This window comes from Alosa pseudoharengus, unplaced genomic scaffold (assembly GCF_046254945.1).
Source record: "Alosa pseudoharengus isolate Yale_2024_CS ecotype anadromous, Long Island Sound unplaced genomic scaffold, YU_APseudo_1.1 YU_APseudo_1.1_scf_12, whole genome shotgun sequence".
Classification (NCBI taxonomy): Eukaryota; Metazoa; Chordata; class Actinopteri; order Clupeiformes; family Clupeidae; genus Alosa; species Alosa pseudoharengus.
In genome coordinates, this window is record NW_027468587.1 from 6,471,385 (window position 1) to 6,487,174 (window position 15,790).

At 39.6% G+C, this 15,790-nt stretch overlaps 1 protein-coding gene across 3 annotated transcripts; it reads left to right on the forward strand.

Annotated features, from left to right (window-relative positions):
- The first annotated feature begins 2,209 nt into the window (after positions 1 to 2,209).
- LOC143118798 (interferon-inducible GTPase 5-like) lies at positions 2,210 to 15,592 on the forward strand. Of its 3 annotated transcripts, XM_076279908.1 has the most exons (5): positions 2,210 to 2,391; positions 2,684 to 2,761; positions 2,906 to 3,005; positions 13,362 to 13,439; positions 13,557 to 15,592. In XM_076279908.1, exons 4-5 carry the CDS (start codon positions 13,399 to 13,401, stop codon positions 14,752 to 14,754), a joined length of 1,239 nt encoding a protein of 412 aa, XP_076136023.1. In that variant the 5' UTR covers positions 2,210 to 2,391; positions 2,684 to 2,761; positions 2,906 to 3,005; positions 13,362 to 13,398; the 3' UTR covers positions 14,755 to 15,592. The 3 variants fall into 3 exon arrangements, with proteins under 3 accessions (XP_076136023.1, XP_076136022.1, XP_076136025.1); XM_076279907.1 differs by lacking the exon at positions 2,210 to 2,391 and having other exon boundaries at positions 2,440 to 2,761; XM_076279910.1 differs by lacking the exons at positions 2,210 to 2,391; positions 13,362 to 13,439; positions 13,557 to 15,592 and adding an exon at positions 11,685 to 13,166 and having other exon boundaries at positions 2,440 to 2,761.
- The last annotated feature ends 198 nt before the right edge of the window (positions 15,593 to 15,790 follow it).

The following is a 15,790-nucleotide window of genomic DNA, read 5'->3' on the forward strand; positions in this document are numbered from 1 at the left end:
ACCCAGTTGAAGGTACAGTGTCTTTGAATTTTCCATTTCCAAGTAAATACAATTTCATGACCAGGAACTTGAGAGTAACTAACTTGTTTTTGTTGTAAACAGCACAAGTGACACAGAGGGAGGTGGCTTGGCCATGGGGACGGAATTAAGAGGTAAGAAGACTCACTTAATTTGTTCACATATGCAAGTATATAATGTATTTAACAACTAAAACTGACACCATTCATTTTTCCATAGCAATAAGGACAACCATTACCGTTGCGTCCATTGCGAATGGACGCATTTGAGGAGAAGATGGATGAGCTGCTCATGCTCTTAAGGAGCTCCCAGTCACCTCCCTCTGCTCCAATCGATGACATGTTGCTGTTGTCCTGCTCGACAGTCACTGAGCTGCAGGAGAGGAGGAACAAAATGCCCTCCCTCCAGGACTTTGGGAGCGGGCAGAGACCATCACCAAAGACTCCACATATCCTGCACACACACTCTTTAACTTCCTCCCCTCTGGCAGGCGCTACAGATCCCTGCACACAAAAACAACCAGACACAAGAACAACTCTTTTCCCACTGCCGTCACTCTCCTGAACTGCAGATAAGTGGGATCATCCCCACTTTGACCATACACCTGCACATTACATACTTTATCATTCCAATATGTGTCTTGCACACTACATTTGCACTATTACTTTGCAATCTACATCACACTCCATGTGTACTTATATTGGTATTATATCTTATTTGTATAGTTGTTTTGTATATTGTGTTGGTATCTGCCACAATGTATATTGTTGTCTCTATTGTACAGTATGTCTGTCTATTTGTTGAATGTATAGAGCACCCACCAAAGTCAAATTACTTGTTTTAGTATACTTGGGTAACATGGAGTCTGATGTTTATATATATTTTTAGACCTTTTATATTTTTTTGTATTTTGATTATTTTATATTAAAGTTATAAATCCCATCAATTTTGCCTGTTTATTAATTCCTGTACATATATAATAATGCATTCCTGCTCATGCAGTTTAAAGTAGTTTAAAGTAATAATAAAATTGGTATGCAAAGGTTGCAACGTTAGGGGAAGGTTCCCTAAAGATTGCAACGGTTAGGCAACGTTAGGGGAAGGTTCTCTAAAGGTTGCAACCTTTAGATAACGTTAGGGTAACATTCAGGGAATGTTTTATATAACCAAGAACTAACGTTCCCGGAACATTCAGCAAACTTTCCATGGGAACCAAAACTTACTCAAAAACTAACCTTCAGGGAACGTTTGGGAACCAAAAACTAACGTTCCTGAAACCAAAAACTACCAAACATTGTTAGCTGGGAGGTCATTGCAGCCTAATTAGCATATATTTTCAAGCCAAACATCTCTGGTGTGGTTTTGACAATCAGAAAAGCAATATACTGAAATAGTTTAATGATTAGTCGGAGTGGCAAGTGCTGCGCATAGTTGCAGTGGAATGTGGCTGCCCAGGGCAATATAAAACTTCTCGCTCTTAGGCCTACTCATACACCATGCTGAAATGGCGTATTTAGCTGTCTAAATTCAAATCATATCATGCTAGGGGAGAAATCGTCGGACATCCATTATTTTGTTATTCAGCACCCCTGTTCAAAAATATGTTTCCGCGCGCCTGCTTTAGCAATGCAATAAATAGGCAAATCTAATGCCAAGTTACGGTTTTGTCCTGTGCCAAAGAGATGTGTTGCTTGTGATTTTTGTATTTTGATTTTTAGTATTGTGGACAAATGTGTGTATGAGCTCTAGTTAGTCAACGTGTTATTTAGATAAATATTTTGTGCTAAGAATTGCATGACTATGACTATTTTATTTTAAAATTAACACACACACACACACACACACACACACACACAGAAGAGACAAGTTTTCAATAGGAAAATTACCAGAAATCTTAGTCGCTTTTAAATGTGATGCAATGATCTATGCTAGAGGAGGTGAAAAATGAGTGTAATTCACCAATGAGTGTAATTCCCAAATGAGTGTAATTCCCTTTAAGTGTTTTCAGTAAACAGTAAGTCAAAAATTCCATTGTATCATTGTTGGGAAACAGGGTACCGAATTTCTAGTTGAGCAACATTCATGAGCATGACTTGAAGGTGAGCATTGCTTTCATTCTAACTACATTCATTACTGTAGCCTTCATAAAAAGCTGCAATTTAGAAATAACACAATGTTCATGCTGCAACATTAGAGCTATAAAATTGCTGTATATGAGATGTATCTAAATAAATAATACATAACAACATACACATGCATTAATGAGAAATACACACACACACACACTCACAGACACATACACACACATACACAAAACCACAGGGTATGTGTGACTCCACCCTAAGTTCAAGATAGACAGCAAGTAGAAGTTGGGTAAGTGAGCTCATTGATTTTGTGTTTCAAAAGGTAAGCCTGTAAATGTTGGTCTTATAATGATTTGCTAATGGTCGTTTAACTTTTTTTTTTTAATTGAAAGCCCAAGCATTCAGGTTAATTGCTAACAGCTACAAAAAGAAAAAGATACACAATTGACTCAGGACTATTTGAGCCAGTGAATATTGACATATTTTGTCTCCTCAATGTATTTTAATGTATTTGAGGACATACATTTCATGTAAATGCAGAATGTCAATGTTTTTTCCTGTCAATTTGGTTTCTTATCCAGCATGAACTGACTGTTGACTCTTCAGAACAGATACCAGATCAGACAGATCAGATCAGAGATAAAAGGGCATCACAAAAGGTAAGACTACATAAACAGTGAACATTGCAATGGTTTCCTCCATGGTATAAAAGTTGTATGGTAAACCGACCACTGCAAACACTTACACACACAAAAAAAACGCCTTTACTGACTTTGTCATAATTCTTTTGTTTGATATTTTAGACCGACAAAGCACCAGCATATTTTCTGACCGCAGCAAACAGCAATTTGAAGAGAAAATGATTGAGCTGAGCTTCTTCTTCTGATGTAGTTTTGAAGAAAGGTGAGACATTTTCTTTGTATCAGAGCACAGTGCAAATCATCACAGTATATATAATTAACTGAATATTTCTATGAATATACTGAATCATATATTTGATTTTAGCACTGAAGTGTTGGAAATGTGCACATTCCTCAAAGGCAGAAACTAAAGGGAAGTGGAGGTGGGGAAGTGTCTCTGCATTACAATCTGCTCTAAGACTCTGATGTATATGTGTAATGCTGTCTGTGTAAATAATCACTGTAAGATAAGAGGCCAGAAATGTAATGCAGAGTATTAACCTTCATGTTATGCTCGCAACACAGAACTTGTAGATCCAGTAAGAACTGACCAGCCTGACATAAATAAATGTAACTGATGCTTTCTGCAAACATTCGATTTTGATGTATTTTAAGTATAAGTATAAGTATATATACTCTTTTGATCCCGTGAGGGAAATTTGGTCTCTGCATTTATCCCAATCCGTGAATTAGTGAAACACACACAGCACACAGTGTACACACAGTGAGGTGAAGCACACACTAATCCCGGCGCCGTAAGCTGCCTGCATCAACAGCAGCGCTCGGGGAGCAGTGAGGGGTTAGGTGCCTTGCTCAAGGGCACTTCAGCTGTGCCTACTGGTCGGGGTTCGTACCGGCAACCCTCCGGTTACAGGTCCGAAGTGCTAACCAGTAGGCCACAGCTGCCCCGCAACTTGAACAATCCTTTATCTTTGTCTTTTTAGAGTGAATTATATTATATTTCTATTCTATGGAAGCCTGTTTCTGCCACTTGACATTAAATAAAATTGTCCTAACCGGACACGATGCGAGCGAACATTAGCGATAAAATCTGTTTAATTACATTGTTTTCAATTGGAGTGTCCGGACTGCAAGTGACTGAAGCAGCGCGATGCAACTCGACGTTTTGAGAGAACTTTTGTCGAACGCCCGGTTTTTATTTTCTTTCTGTCGCTTGCCTTACCTGCTATTTTTAATGAGGAATTTGATGCAATAGAAGGGCATATTTAACAGATTCAGTGTAGACAGACATAGAAGACAGTCGCTCGCCCAGGCTAGCTGTCCCAAGTGAAGGTGCTGAATTAGTTGACATCGATTGCTCAGGAATCGATTTTCTACTTCACGTGAAGGTGCATGACGGCGTTAAGAAACATAACACGTTCTATGCAAATGAAACATTCCTCAAATTATTCCAGTAACATTTATTTTAACATAGTTTAAGTTATCAGTAAAATATAAACTATTAACTAAATTATCAAATTGTCAGTAATATGTTCACACGATATGTTGTGACTGGTAGACTAACCGGGTAGGCCTATCCCTCGCTAATAATCCACCCTCCTTACTCTGTTGTGCCACTTGTGCCGCTTCTTGACATGGGTTTAACAACTTCTTAAAATGATGTAATACACTTTTATATTAATGGTAAGGTACCTTACAATTATAATTGATTGGCAAGCAGCTGCAGTTACTTCTGTTTAATGCGGTATTGATAGAGAGATAGATACTTTATTGATCCCCAGGGGAAATTCAAGGTTCAAATAAAAAAAAATGCCATTGGTAAATGTTTTCAATAAAAAGCAACCTATCTACAATGAACAGAGAGAGATTTAGATACAGTATGGTGGGGAAGCAACGTAAAAAAAGGGCACCAAGCTTCTCGTCAGAGGAACTTGAAGTTTTGCTGGACGAGGTGAGCTTGCGCAAGGTGACACCGTTTTCCATCTTTCGGAATAACTTGTGCAACAGCAACAAAAAAGAGCTATGGAGCGACATGGACTACACAGCGTTTTTGATTCAATACAAGGACATGTTGGATCGCTGCCATAGGCCTAGTTGGTCGCTTACTGGACACCACCATGCTTACCCATTTATAGATCTTAGCCATTTAGAGGCAAATTCTTTTAATTATCAAAAGTGATTGCCAATTTGAACGCTTTAATGACATTACTAAATAGCCTATGCTAATTACCACCATATTAGTTCTGATATCAAATGAAGTAAACTTCATAAATAGGCCTGCATCCATTGCGAACATATTTTATTAGTCTTTAAATGTCCATAACATAAAATCATCGTTGAGCCACAACATTGTCAACATACTGTCGGCCTACCATAGTTTGACTTGTACTGAGCTGCGCTGATTTCTAAAGACTGCTGCACAGTGGCGGCGACTAGCGTCATGAGAGCTCAAACAACGCTAAGAGGGAGCTTACGAATGGTCCAGACCAACCTTACGAAAGTGTGATTTACACAAGATATACTTAGCGTACGAACGTGTCGGGAATCGTGCCATAACGTTAAGAGATAGGTTAAGGAATAGGTTAAGAACTACCTAGCGATAAGAACGTTTTGGGGAACCGGCCCCTGACCAACCTTACGAACGTGTGACTTACAGAAGATATACTTAGCGTACGAACGTGTCGGGAATCGTGCCATAACGTTAAGAGATAGGTTAAGGAATAGGTTAAGAACTACTTAGCGATAAGAACGTTTTGGGGAACCGGCCCTAATCTAAATCTCAGGATTCAGAAAGTTCACAATGGCGGAATCACTGCGTCGAGTTGACACAGAAGCAAACTAGGCTTTAAGGCCTGGTACACACCGAGTCCGATGTGGTATTTCACATTCCATTTCATGCTCACTTCACGCAAGTTCATGCAGCGACCTTTGAGTAAATGATGGATAAATATTGCCCGCTAGACTCATATAGAGAGGGCTCATAAACTCATTTGAAACAGATTAGCCTTTGTTCATTCATGTGGTGCATTTTGGCTTGAGAGGTGCTGGGGAAATGAAAGCTTACGGTCATCCTTCCTGTCCCTGGTCTTTTGCTTCGTCTACCTGTGCTATTATTATAGTGCAGTTGAACCACAAAACACAGATAGAACTTTGTGAAATGGGGGCATACTGTAAGTGTGACATAAGGTACAAATGCAATTTTTTTGCATAAATTGAAAGGTATGGGGGTGTCCTTTCACAATGTGACGGGAACCGATCCGGCAACCTTGAGCATTTTCTTTAAAATAGCATCATCTGTATGGTATGGTATCAAATTAAAACTCTTTGCTTTGACCATGAAGAAGGTGAAAAAATAGTTTAGGTCCCTCCAGAGAACAAAATACCTTTTGGAAAGTGACCACTAAGGTCAGATTATGTTCCTTTTTTCCGCATAATAGCTTATACCTCTAAATCATGTCATGTTTGGTATTAAATTAAATAAATTATGGAACTGCCATGTAGCCTAATACATACAGGGATACAATCATTCAATAGTAATTCATTTTAATATGAATATTATAGCAAGTCTGATGTACCCTAGTTCACCAACTTGCCGGTTGGCTATAATTTCCCTGAATTTCAGACAGCAATGTTGTGAGGTACTTCCCAGGTAGTTTGCACATTCATTATAACTGTCCATGAATTTCCCCCAGGATTACAGACAGCAATGTTTTTCATCTTAACTTTAAGGCTTTGAAAACAGACATCACAGTCCAGGATTGATACAAACTAAACTGATTTGTGAAGTACTTGACAGTTAGTTAGCATGTTAACTATAATTGTCCTAGAATTTGACCCCTGAATCAGGCCTATAGTAAAAAATATTTTTCATCTAAACATTTTCTTTAATGCTTTAAAGACAGACAACACCATCCAGAATTTTACAAACTAGTCTGAGTTATGAGGTACTTGCCAGTTAGTCAGCACATTAACTATAAGTCCTTGAATTTCCCGCCTTAATTACAGTAAACAAGTAATGAGCATCATTACTCTTTGCCAGAGTGACTCGCTGAGCAAATTCAAATTGTGCTCCCGCGAGAACTCTGGATTTCCAGGGTAGTGAATCATATTTTTCATCCAAACATTTTTTTGGAATGCTTAGAAATAGGGTCCACAATCCAAATATTATTTTTTTCTCAGTGACAAGATAGCAGCTCAAGATGATTTAAAACCAGAAATGGCTTCGTCGGAAGTCAGAGAAGAGTCAGAAGTGTGAGAAAAGTTGAAATTGAAAGGACAAAATCAAGAAAATAATTTCTGTATTGCAAGGAATGACATGTATCATTTGGAATTATAACAATAAATATAACAACAAAGTAATTGACATCAATGCTACAGCTGCAAATTTAGGGGATAAATGTTATGATTTGTTGGCTGTTCATGCATTGTCTGGTTGTAACCAGTGCTGTATTAAGGAGTTGTGAGGCCCAAGGCTATGTGCCAGGAGGAGGCCCTATATCGCCAAGACCAGCCTTTCTCAAACTTCTTTGACCTGAGGTCCAGTCATGGCAGACTTTGGGGTAATAGGGCCCACCTACACAACCCCCCCCCCCCTTCAAATTATCCTTATGATTATCATTATCACAATTATTATTACACAGGTAGACGAAGCAAAAGTACTACTTTGTTCCTGTAACTTTGTCTATTTGATTAATTGTTGAGAGTTGAGACAATTTATTGCTCAGCCTACCATTTCAGTAGTGTGACCTTACCGGACTTTACAGATATTATGTTCTCTGGAGGGACTTGAACTTGGCATGACACATTTTTATATTTCAATGTGTAAAAAACAAAACAATGATATTTCAAGCGAGTTTAATTGTAGTTTTTAGGCCTTGTGAAACAAAACTCTTACCTTGATTGTGAAACTACCCACTTAGTGTGTAGTGTTATTGGCGTGGTGGAAAATATCAGAGACAAGCACACTATTCGAGAACAAGGCGACAGCCTGCTTCTTTACTTCACGTTCAACAATACACTACACTTTACATCCTTATACGTCGTCACATGTAAAACCATTTCAGCCAATCAGAGGCATTCACCATTAGACTATATAACTTCAACAGGTAGCTGCTCATGCTACACAGTGGGAAGTAGGACGTTGTATACTGGTAAAAACAGTGCACTAAATGCCTTGTGCCAAATAGGGCAGTGAAGTCATTGAATTCTGATTTTGTTTTATCAGAGTGTGGATGAATAAAGCTCTGGGCACAGAGCTTCCAGGGAATCCATAACAGTGGCGGCTGGTGATTAAAAAAATAACGGAGGAAGGAATGTCTGCTTGATTGGCGTTAGTGGCAAATGTGAGGTTGTGATGGTGTTGGTGGCATATGTGAACAATAGAGTATGTAGGCCGCCTATCCAGACACATTTATGGCAGCAGTATGTACTATGTAGCAGGGGGGGGGTCTGACCTAAGGAGCTAGGCAAGCATGCAGCAGCCAGAAAAGTTGTGGGTTCAATTCTTGGCTTCAACCATTGTGCATTTGAGCAAGGCACTTAACCCCAAATTCGTCCAGGGACAATGGACTTTGTAATATAATTTAAATATATAAGTCACTTTGGATAATAGTGCTAAATTAATAAATGTAAATGTAAATAAATGTAAATTTAGGTCTGGGAAGTCAGGGAAGATATGTAGGTCTAGTTATGAAATACTGTTTTCCAGATGTGAAAAATTACGGAAAGTCTGGAGGTTTTGCTCAGTGTAATATATTGGCAGAAAAGTCTATAATAATAAAAATAGACACTTGTTTTATAAAACCATGTAACTATTTACCATTAAAAATAGACCTTAAATGTGGCTATTTGTAACATGCTATTGTTTTTAAAGCCAAATCGCTATAATTTAAAGACAGGTTGTAATAGCTAAGTGGGAATTTATGAAAGCATAACTTGGATGATTATAACAACGCATAACTATCCAAAAATGTTTTATCACCAAGTGAACTGTCCACATATGTGACAGGTCAGCAGTAGGCTATGGCTGATTGTTTTCTGTGCTAACGCAGAGAATGTCTAATAAGGGGAGAACTGCCACTCTCGGAAAACTTCCGGTTTCTAAACTGTTCTGAACTGGTTGCAGTTCCTTCTGTGGTTCCACATGAGGGCGCTCGTCCACGAGTGCAGAATGCATGGAGGTCTATGGAGCTGTACCCCTCAAAATCCACTTTTCTCGGGATATAATTTTTTTCCAAGTAATTTGAATATTGTTTTCGAAAGGGGAGGCAAAGAAAATACACTTGGTTGAGTATTATATTTTTTAACGTCACTTAATTGTTCTAAAAAGCCTTTCAAACGTGTCAAGACGTCATTCATTAGCACAATGCTAGCGTGTTATGGGCAACAACGACCCAACCTGTAAGAAATCAAAAGGACATAAGTACTCGTTCATTCAACTTTTGACCTATAACCCATGTTGAAGTTATACAAACTACAATCAAATCTGAGATTTGTCAACGACAATCAGGTGAAAGAGGCAAATTTAGCCGTCTAGCTCCATTGACTCCCATTCATTCTGCACTCATGGCGATCGCCCCCAGTGGAACTCTGGTGGAACTGCAACCAAAATTCGGTACAATGGGACTTAATACGGAGTGGCAAGGCTCTCCGTAGACGGGCTCTGGCTAACGTTACCAGTTAGCCATTAGTAGCCTATTTGTCTGACTATGTAGCATTCAGTAGCCTACACTAGCCTTACCGTCTTGTTTTGGAATATGAATTTTTGGAGCTGGTCTTCCTGCTTTGATAAACATTCATCATACATCAGTGTATTCACAGTGTATTTGAATGTATAAAAGATTTGAGATTGTCCTCTGATTCCATTGTACTGTTTATTTCACGAGCAAAAAACAAGCTTTCCGTTCAACATAAGATTCGTAGACTGCAGATAACGTTCTTGAACCGTTGCCGCTAAAAACAGCACCCCCTATCGCAATTGAAAATTACTGTACGGAGGAGCTTCCTCCCTTGGCCATTGAAAACGACGTGATTCACGAGCCGCTGGGGCCCGAGGCGTTTATAATGGACTTCAATGAGGGGCTTGAGGAGGAAGCTCCTCCATACAGTAATTTTCAATAGCGATAGGGGGTGCTGTTGGCATTTTGACCTAGGGGAACGATTTTGTTCATTCAAAGTGTTAAAAATAGTAATATTAACAGTAATTTATCAGATTAGTAATTCACTTTATATATTTTTTATTTTTCTCTGAAATTTTAGGGAGGGTGTTCCTCCCTTTCCTCAATGAAGGAGCCTCCTCTGATCCATAAGGACATTGCATTGAATGCACTCACACTGTTTGTATGCACTGCAGCATCTGGGTTATGACATAGTGACATGGTGGTTATACTGTACAAATGCCCATATGGCTGCATAATAAATACTAGAACTAGTACTACTAATACTGGCACTGATTACTGTGCAGCTATGCCTGTGCAGCTATGCCTGTGCAGGTAGTCAGCAGCTATCAGCAACAGGGATAAGGGGCAGGCTATACAGTACATGCAACAGTATCCCTGGTACAATCAGGTTAATAGCAAGCAGAGAGCACCTTTAAAGGAAAATTCCGGTTTTTAGCACTTTAAGGCCCTTTTCTGGTTTGTTTTGGATGAACTAGAGTGGTGGACACCGAAATTTTGACGATTGGTCCTGTCTCGACTTTTCTGACTCATTTTGAATCGCCTTTTCACTTCTCAGGGTGGCTGGCAACGGGCATACTGTAGTAGGCTACTCAAACATGTCCTAAAACAACCCTTAACGTTCGTTTTCAAAACTGTGCAACTCACCGAGTGGTTAGTGGAGTTCGTTGACTATTAAAAGCAAATATATCGGCGCAATGTATGATTCGTATTTGAACCTGAAGCATAGACGGTGGCGCAGTAGTAATATCAACGTGCAATGAGTCTTCCAACAGAAATCAATGGTATTTTACAAAATGCCAAATAAAAGACGACAGAAACTGTATTAGGGGTTTGCACCGACGTCACGTTCTGGCCGGTAACTATGGTAACCCAGCCCGCGCGGCCATATTGGCGGTACTCAGTGAATGAAGTACAATGGAGTATTATGCACTTTGGATATCTTACGTGATTGTAGCCGTGTCTAAACAACAGAAAAGCTCATCAAAATGCGTCTAAGATGCAAAGGCATATAGGGCAGGACTTGGACCACAAGAAAAGGTGCGATATTTCGAAAAATTACGGATTATTGGCAGCGCAGATCCATATGAGTTGGGTGAGCGAGACGAAGTACCAAGTTCAACCACAAGCGCCCCCCTTCCTCTGATAACTTCTAGCATTATTGCCCTTCTCCCTGTTTTTTTAATAACTTTTGGAAGTCGATACCTACACCAGATGTTTTTCTCAGTCTAACCTATTGGTACAACCTAAAACACGGCAATAATTAACCATTTTCCTTGACGATGTTAGGGATTTACTTCAGTGCCTAATGCTTTCTAATGAGGTGAGTATCTCCAATATGGCGATGTCCAGATCTGATGACACGCCGTGCAAACCCCTAATTTCGCTACGCTACTTGTTTTGGAACATCAACGAACACCACTAACCTCTCGGTGAGTTGCACAGTTTTGAAAACGAACGTTAAGGGGTTGTTTTAGGACATGTTTGAGTAGCCTACTACAGTATGCCCATTGCCAGCCACCCTGAGAGGTGAAAAGGCGATTCAAAACGAGTCAGAAAAGTCGAGACAGGACCAATCGTCAAAATTTTGGTGTCCACCACTCTAGTTCATCCAAAACAAACCAGAAAAGGGCCTTAAAGTGCTAAAAAACGGAATTTTCCTTTAAGTAAAGTATCCTTTCTATCATTTTGTTGTATTAATTCCACAGTATAGAACAGCATTTCAGCTTAAACATGTCTGATCATAGCCCTTAATATGTTTGCAGACACACCATGTCAGGTGATCTTAACGCAGAGCCTGAGAGTGACATTCTTGACATCTATGGAGATGGAGTTGCTGAAGGGTTAAGTGATGATAAAGAAACTCAAACACTTGTTAAAAAATTCAAAGACTTTCCATCAGATGCTGCAGTAAGGAAGGTTAAAGAAGACTTTGAGACTCTGGATCATGTGACACTCAACATAGCTGTAACTGGAAATACAGGAGCAGGAAAGTCCACCTTCGTGAACGCCATGCGGGGTCTGAGTAACGATGAAGAGGGAGCAGCTGACACGGGAGTGACGGAGACAACAATGGTGCCGACACCATTCCTGCATCTCACAATGCCAAATGTCACCATATGGGATCTGCCAGGTATCGGTACTCCCAACTTTAAAGCAAAGACGTATCTGTCTGATGTCCATTTTGAACGCTATGACTTCTTCATCATTCTCACATCAGAGAGATTCAAAGAGAATGACATTAATCTGGCCAAAGCGATCAAGCAGAAGAAACGACTGTTTTATTTCATTCGCTCAAAGATCGACAACGACATCAATGCAGAAAACAGAAGAAGAGACTTCAACGAGGAGAGGCTGTTAGATAAGATCAGAGATGACTGTAAGAAGAACTTGAGTAGTGTTGGAAAGCCACAAGTTTTTCTGATTTCCTCCTTTAATTTGAACGACTATGATTTCAACAGGTTTATGGACACCCTTGAGAAAGAACTCCCAGAAAAAAAGAAGCATGCCCTCGTCCTTTCTCTACCAGTCTACTCCTTAGAGACATTGGACAGGAAGAAGAAGCACCTACAGAAGATGATCTGGCTCACAGCTTTTGGCTCAGGCGCAATAGCTGTGGTTGCTATCCCAGGCCTTACAGTGGCATGTGATTATGGAATCATCATGTCATTTCTAGAAAATGTTTTCAGATCTTTTGGGCTTGAGGATACATCTTTGCAGAGGCTTGCGACAAGAGTGAGACTGAACTGGAAGGACTTAAAAGCTGAAATGAAATCAAGTTTTAAAGATGGAGTCACAACTGATGCAGTAACATCTTTGTTGGCAACGCCTTCAATGGCCTCTATCATGACGCTCAAGGGGCTCATGAGTGGTATCATCCCATTTATGCAGCTACCAGCTGGAGCCATTTCAGTGGCTGTCATACACTATCTGCTCAACAAAGGCCTCAATGAAATGGAAAATGACGCCAAATCTGTGCTGGAAAAAGCAAGACTGCACCAAGTGTAGATTTCATAACTGAGTGTTGTGGACTGGATTCTGTTGTATTATAGTGTAGTTTTGTTTTGACATAATACTCTCTGAAGATCAAACTCTGTACATGAAAGTGAATGTGTGATCATAAATGCTCAAACTGTATGAATAACAATGCCTGTTTTCTCCTCACACTTAACTTGGTAGGATCAATCATATGTGTATTAAGAATGTAACAATAATAAATCATACTCTTCAGAAAAACATATCAGTCATTTAATGTGAAGATATTTGTAAGTAAAATATGTTTGACGATGTATTGATGCATTTGACTTTAATAAATAGATCCTTAAGTGCACTGACTCTTTTCATTGTCTGCTTTAGAGGAAGCATCACTAACATTTTGTCTAATGCACTAAGTGTAAAAATGTAGTTTTTAAAAAAAGTATATTGTATTCTGGCATTGACAGGTCCCACTTACAGATACGTTATGTTTGGATATGTCCAATGAAAAAAAAACAAGCAGTTTATGAAGACTCTCTCAAGCAGTGAGTTTATTTATGAATTGCATTATTAACTGTTCTGCTAACTAGCATACCACATTATAGCTATATGAATATACACAACATATAAAACTTTATCTTCACTTTATCTTGCTTTTTCAGAGTCGCAATGGCCCGTTCAAGAAACGTCTACACTGACCCTGACTCAGATTATTATTTCAGGGAAATAGTTGACATATATAAATCAAGCTCCACAACAGAGGCAGCTACTACCATAATTAAGGGTAAACTTGAGCAGCTCCAAAATGTCACACTTAATATAGCAGTTACTGGGATGGCAGAGGCAGGTAAATCAACACTGGTTAATGCCATCAGGGGCATACCGAACAATGACCCTCGAGCAGCTCCAACAGGCGTGACAGAGACAACCATGTCCCCTATCAGGTACGACCACCCCACCATGCCAAACGTCAAAATATGGGACCTCCCCGGTATTGGAACCACCAACCACCAGGCAAAGAACTTCATCAAACAGAAGAAATTTGAGACGTATGATGTCTTCATCATCATCACTTCTGAGAGATTCAAAGAAAATGACGTCTTGCTGGCTAAAGCCATTCTTAAAAAGAAAAAACTTTATTATTTTGTCAGGTCAAAGATTGACAATGACATTTATGCAGAGCAGCAACTAAGTCGCCTCAATGAAGCGCAAGTCCTTGCCAATATCAGATGGGACTGTCAAAAATACCTGAGAGATTTAGGCAACCCAAAGGTCTTCCTGATCTCTTCCTTTCATTTGGAAAAGTATGATTTCCCAGATCTGGTAACTACTCTGAGGGAAGATCTTCCCGAGAATAAGAAATTGGCTCTCATTCAGTCCCTGCTGGTGTACTCTATGGGTGTTCTGATTATGAAAAGAAAGCAGTTCGGGAAAATGATTTGGCTAACGGCCTTTGGTGCAGGGGCAATCGCACTGAACCCAGTTCCCGGTCTGTCGTTAGCGTGTGACTTTGGTATTCTGTTGAGCTTTTTTGGCAAAGTCCACAAGGCTTTTGGCCTAGATGACGAGTCCCTCCACAGGCTGTCTGTGCGAGTTAACAAACCAGTATTGGAATTCAAATCAGCCATGACATCACAGTTTAGGGATGGTGTGAATCCTGGAGTGCTGACCAAATTCCTCTCCACACCTCTCGTCACCGCCTCTGCCACGGTGCAGTATGTCATGACTTTTTTTGTGGGCGTTGGTACCCTCGCAGCTGGAGGCATCTCTGTTGCTACAGTGTATCATCTATTGAACAAGGGAATAAAAGAGATGGAGAAGGATGCCAAAGCAGTACTTAACGTAGCTCATTTACTTTGAAAGAACATGTACCTCCTTTTACACACATTTACGTTTACATTTATGCATTTAGCAGATGCTTTTATCCGAAGTGACTTACAAAATGAGCAATAACATTCAAGCTATAAATCAGAGCAGCCCTAGGGTAACAATACATATTACTACAGGAGACCTACCTATCATTGAAATGGCTACAAAGTGAGAACAATCAAGCTTCTACTTCAGAAAAATAGTAAAAAGCATTAAGGAACTAGCAGAGTATAAGGTAATTCAATGAAATGGAAAGTTATTCTCAAATAAAGGTTTTATTTATGCTTTAGACACTGAATTGATGAGTTCAGATTAGCAACGCTAATTAACGCTATGGGCATAGGGAACTGGTCTTAAACGTGTATGTTGCCAAAAGTGTTTCTGAATGTCTTGCTCTTTCCAAGTCAACTGATATGCAAAAGTACCTCAGCTGACAGAAAGGGCAGGACTCATTTTCTACTTGATTGACAATGTTATTGTTTCCATGGCGTCAGCCCTATATTTGCCTTATTCACCCGGCGGCCAGAACGAGGCTACAGGGTACACTGTTCATCACACTTCAGTCTAGCAGATGGTGGTAAAGCTCACAGAAAAAGAAGAAGGGTTAGTTGGCCTGCCAGAGTAACAGTCTTCTTCACTGAGACATTCTTTTTGGCAGTTCCCACAGTTCCCATTTTTCTAAGAATTTTCTCAAAATTAAACCCTATGTTCCCACATTTCTAAATTTTCAAAATTAGGGTTAGGTTAGGGTTAGAAATGGTTAAGGTTAGGGTGGGAACATAGAAATGTGATTGGGAACATAGGGCTGTGGGAACAGGCATGCTCCCATATCAACTACTGATATCTCCACTTTGTAAATGTAAGCAGAGAAAATGCTGCAATGAATGTCAATGTTGTCATTCTTGAATGAAAATAAATATTTTTGCTACTTCTGTCTTGTTGCTTTAAGAGCTATTTTCTTTATATTGATTCATAGCAGCTTGATCGCATGTTTTTTTCTTTCCCCATGCATCCATGCATGCATGCA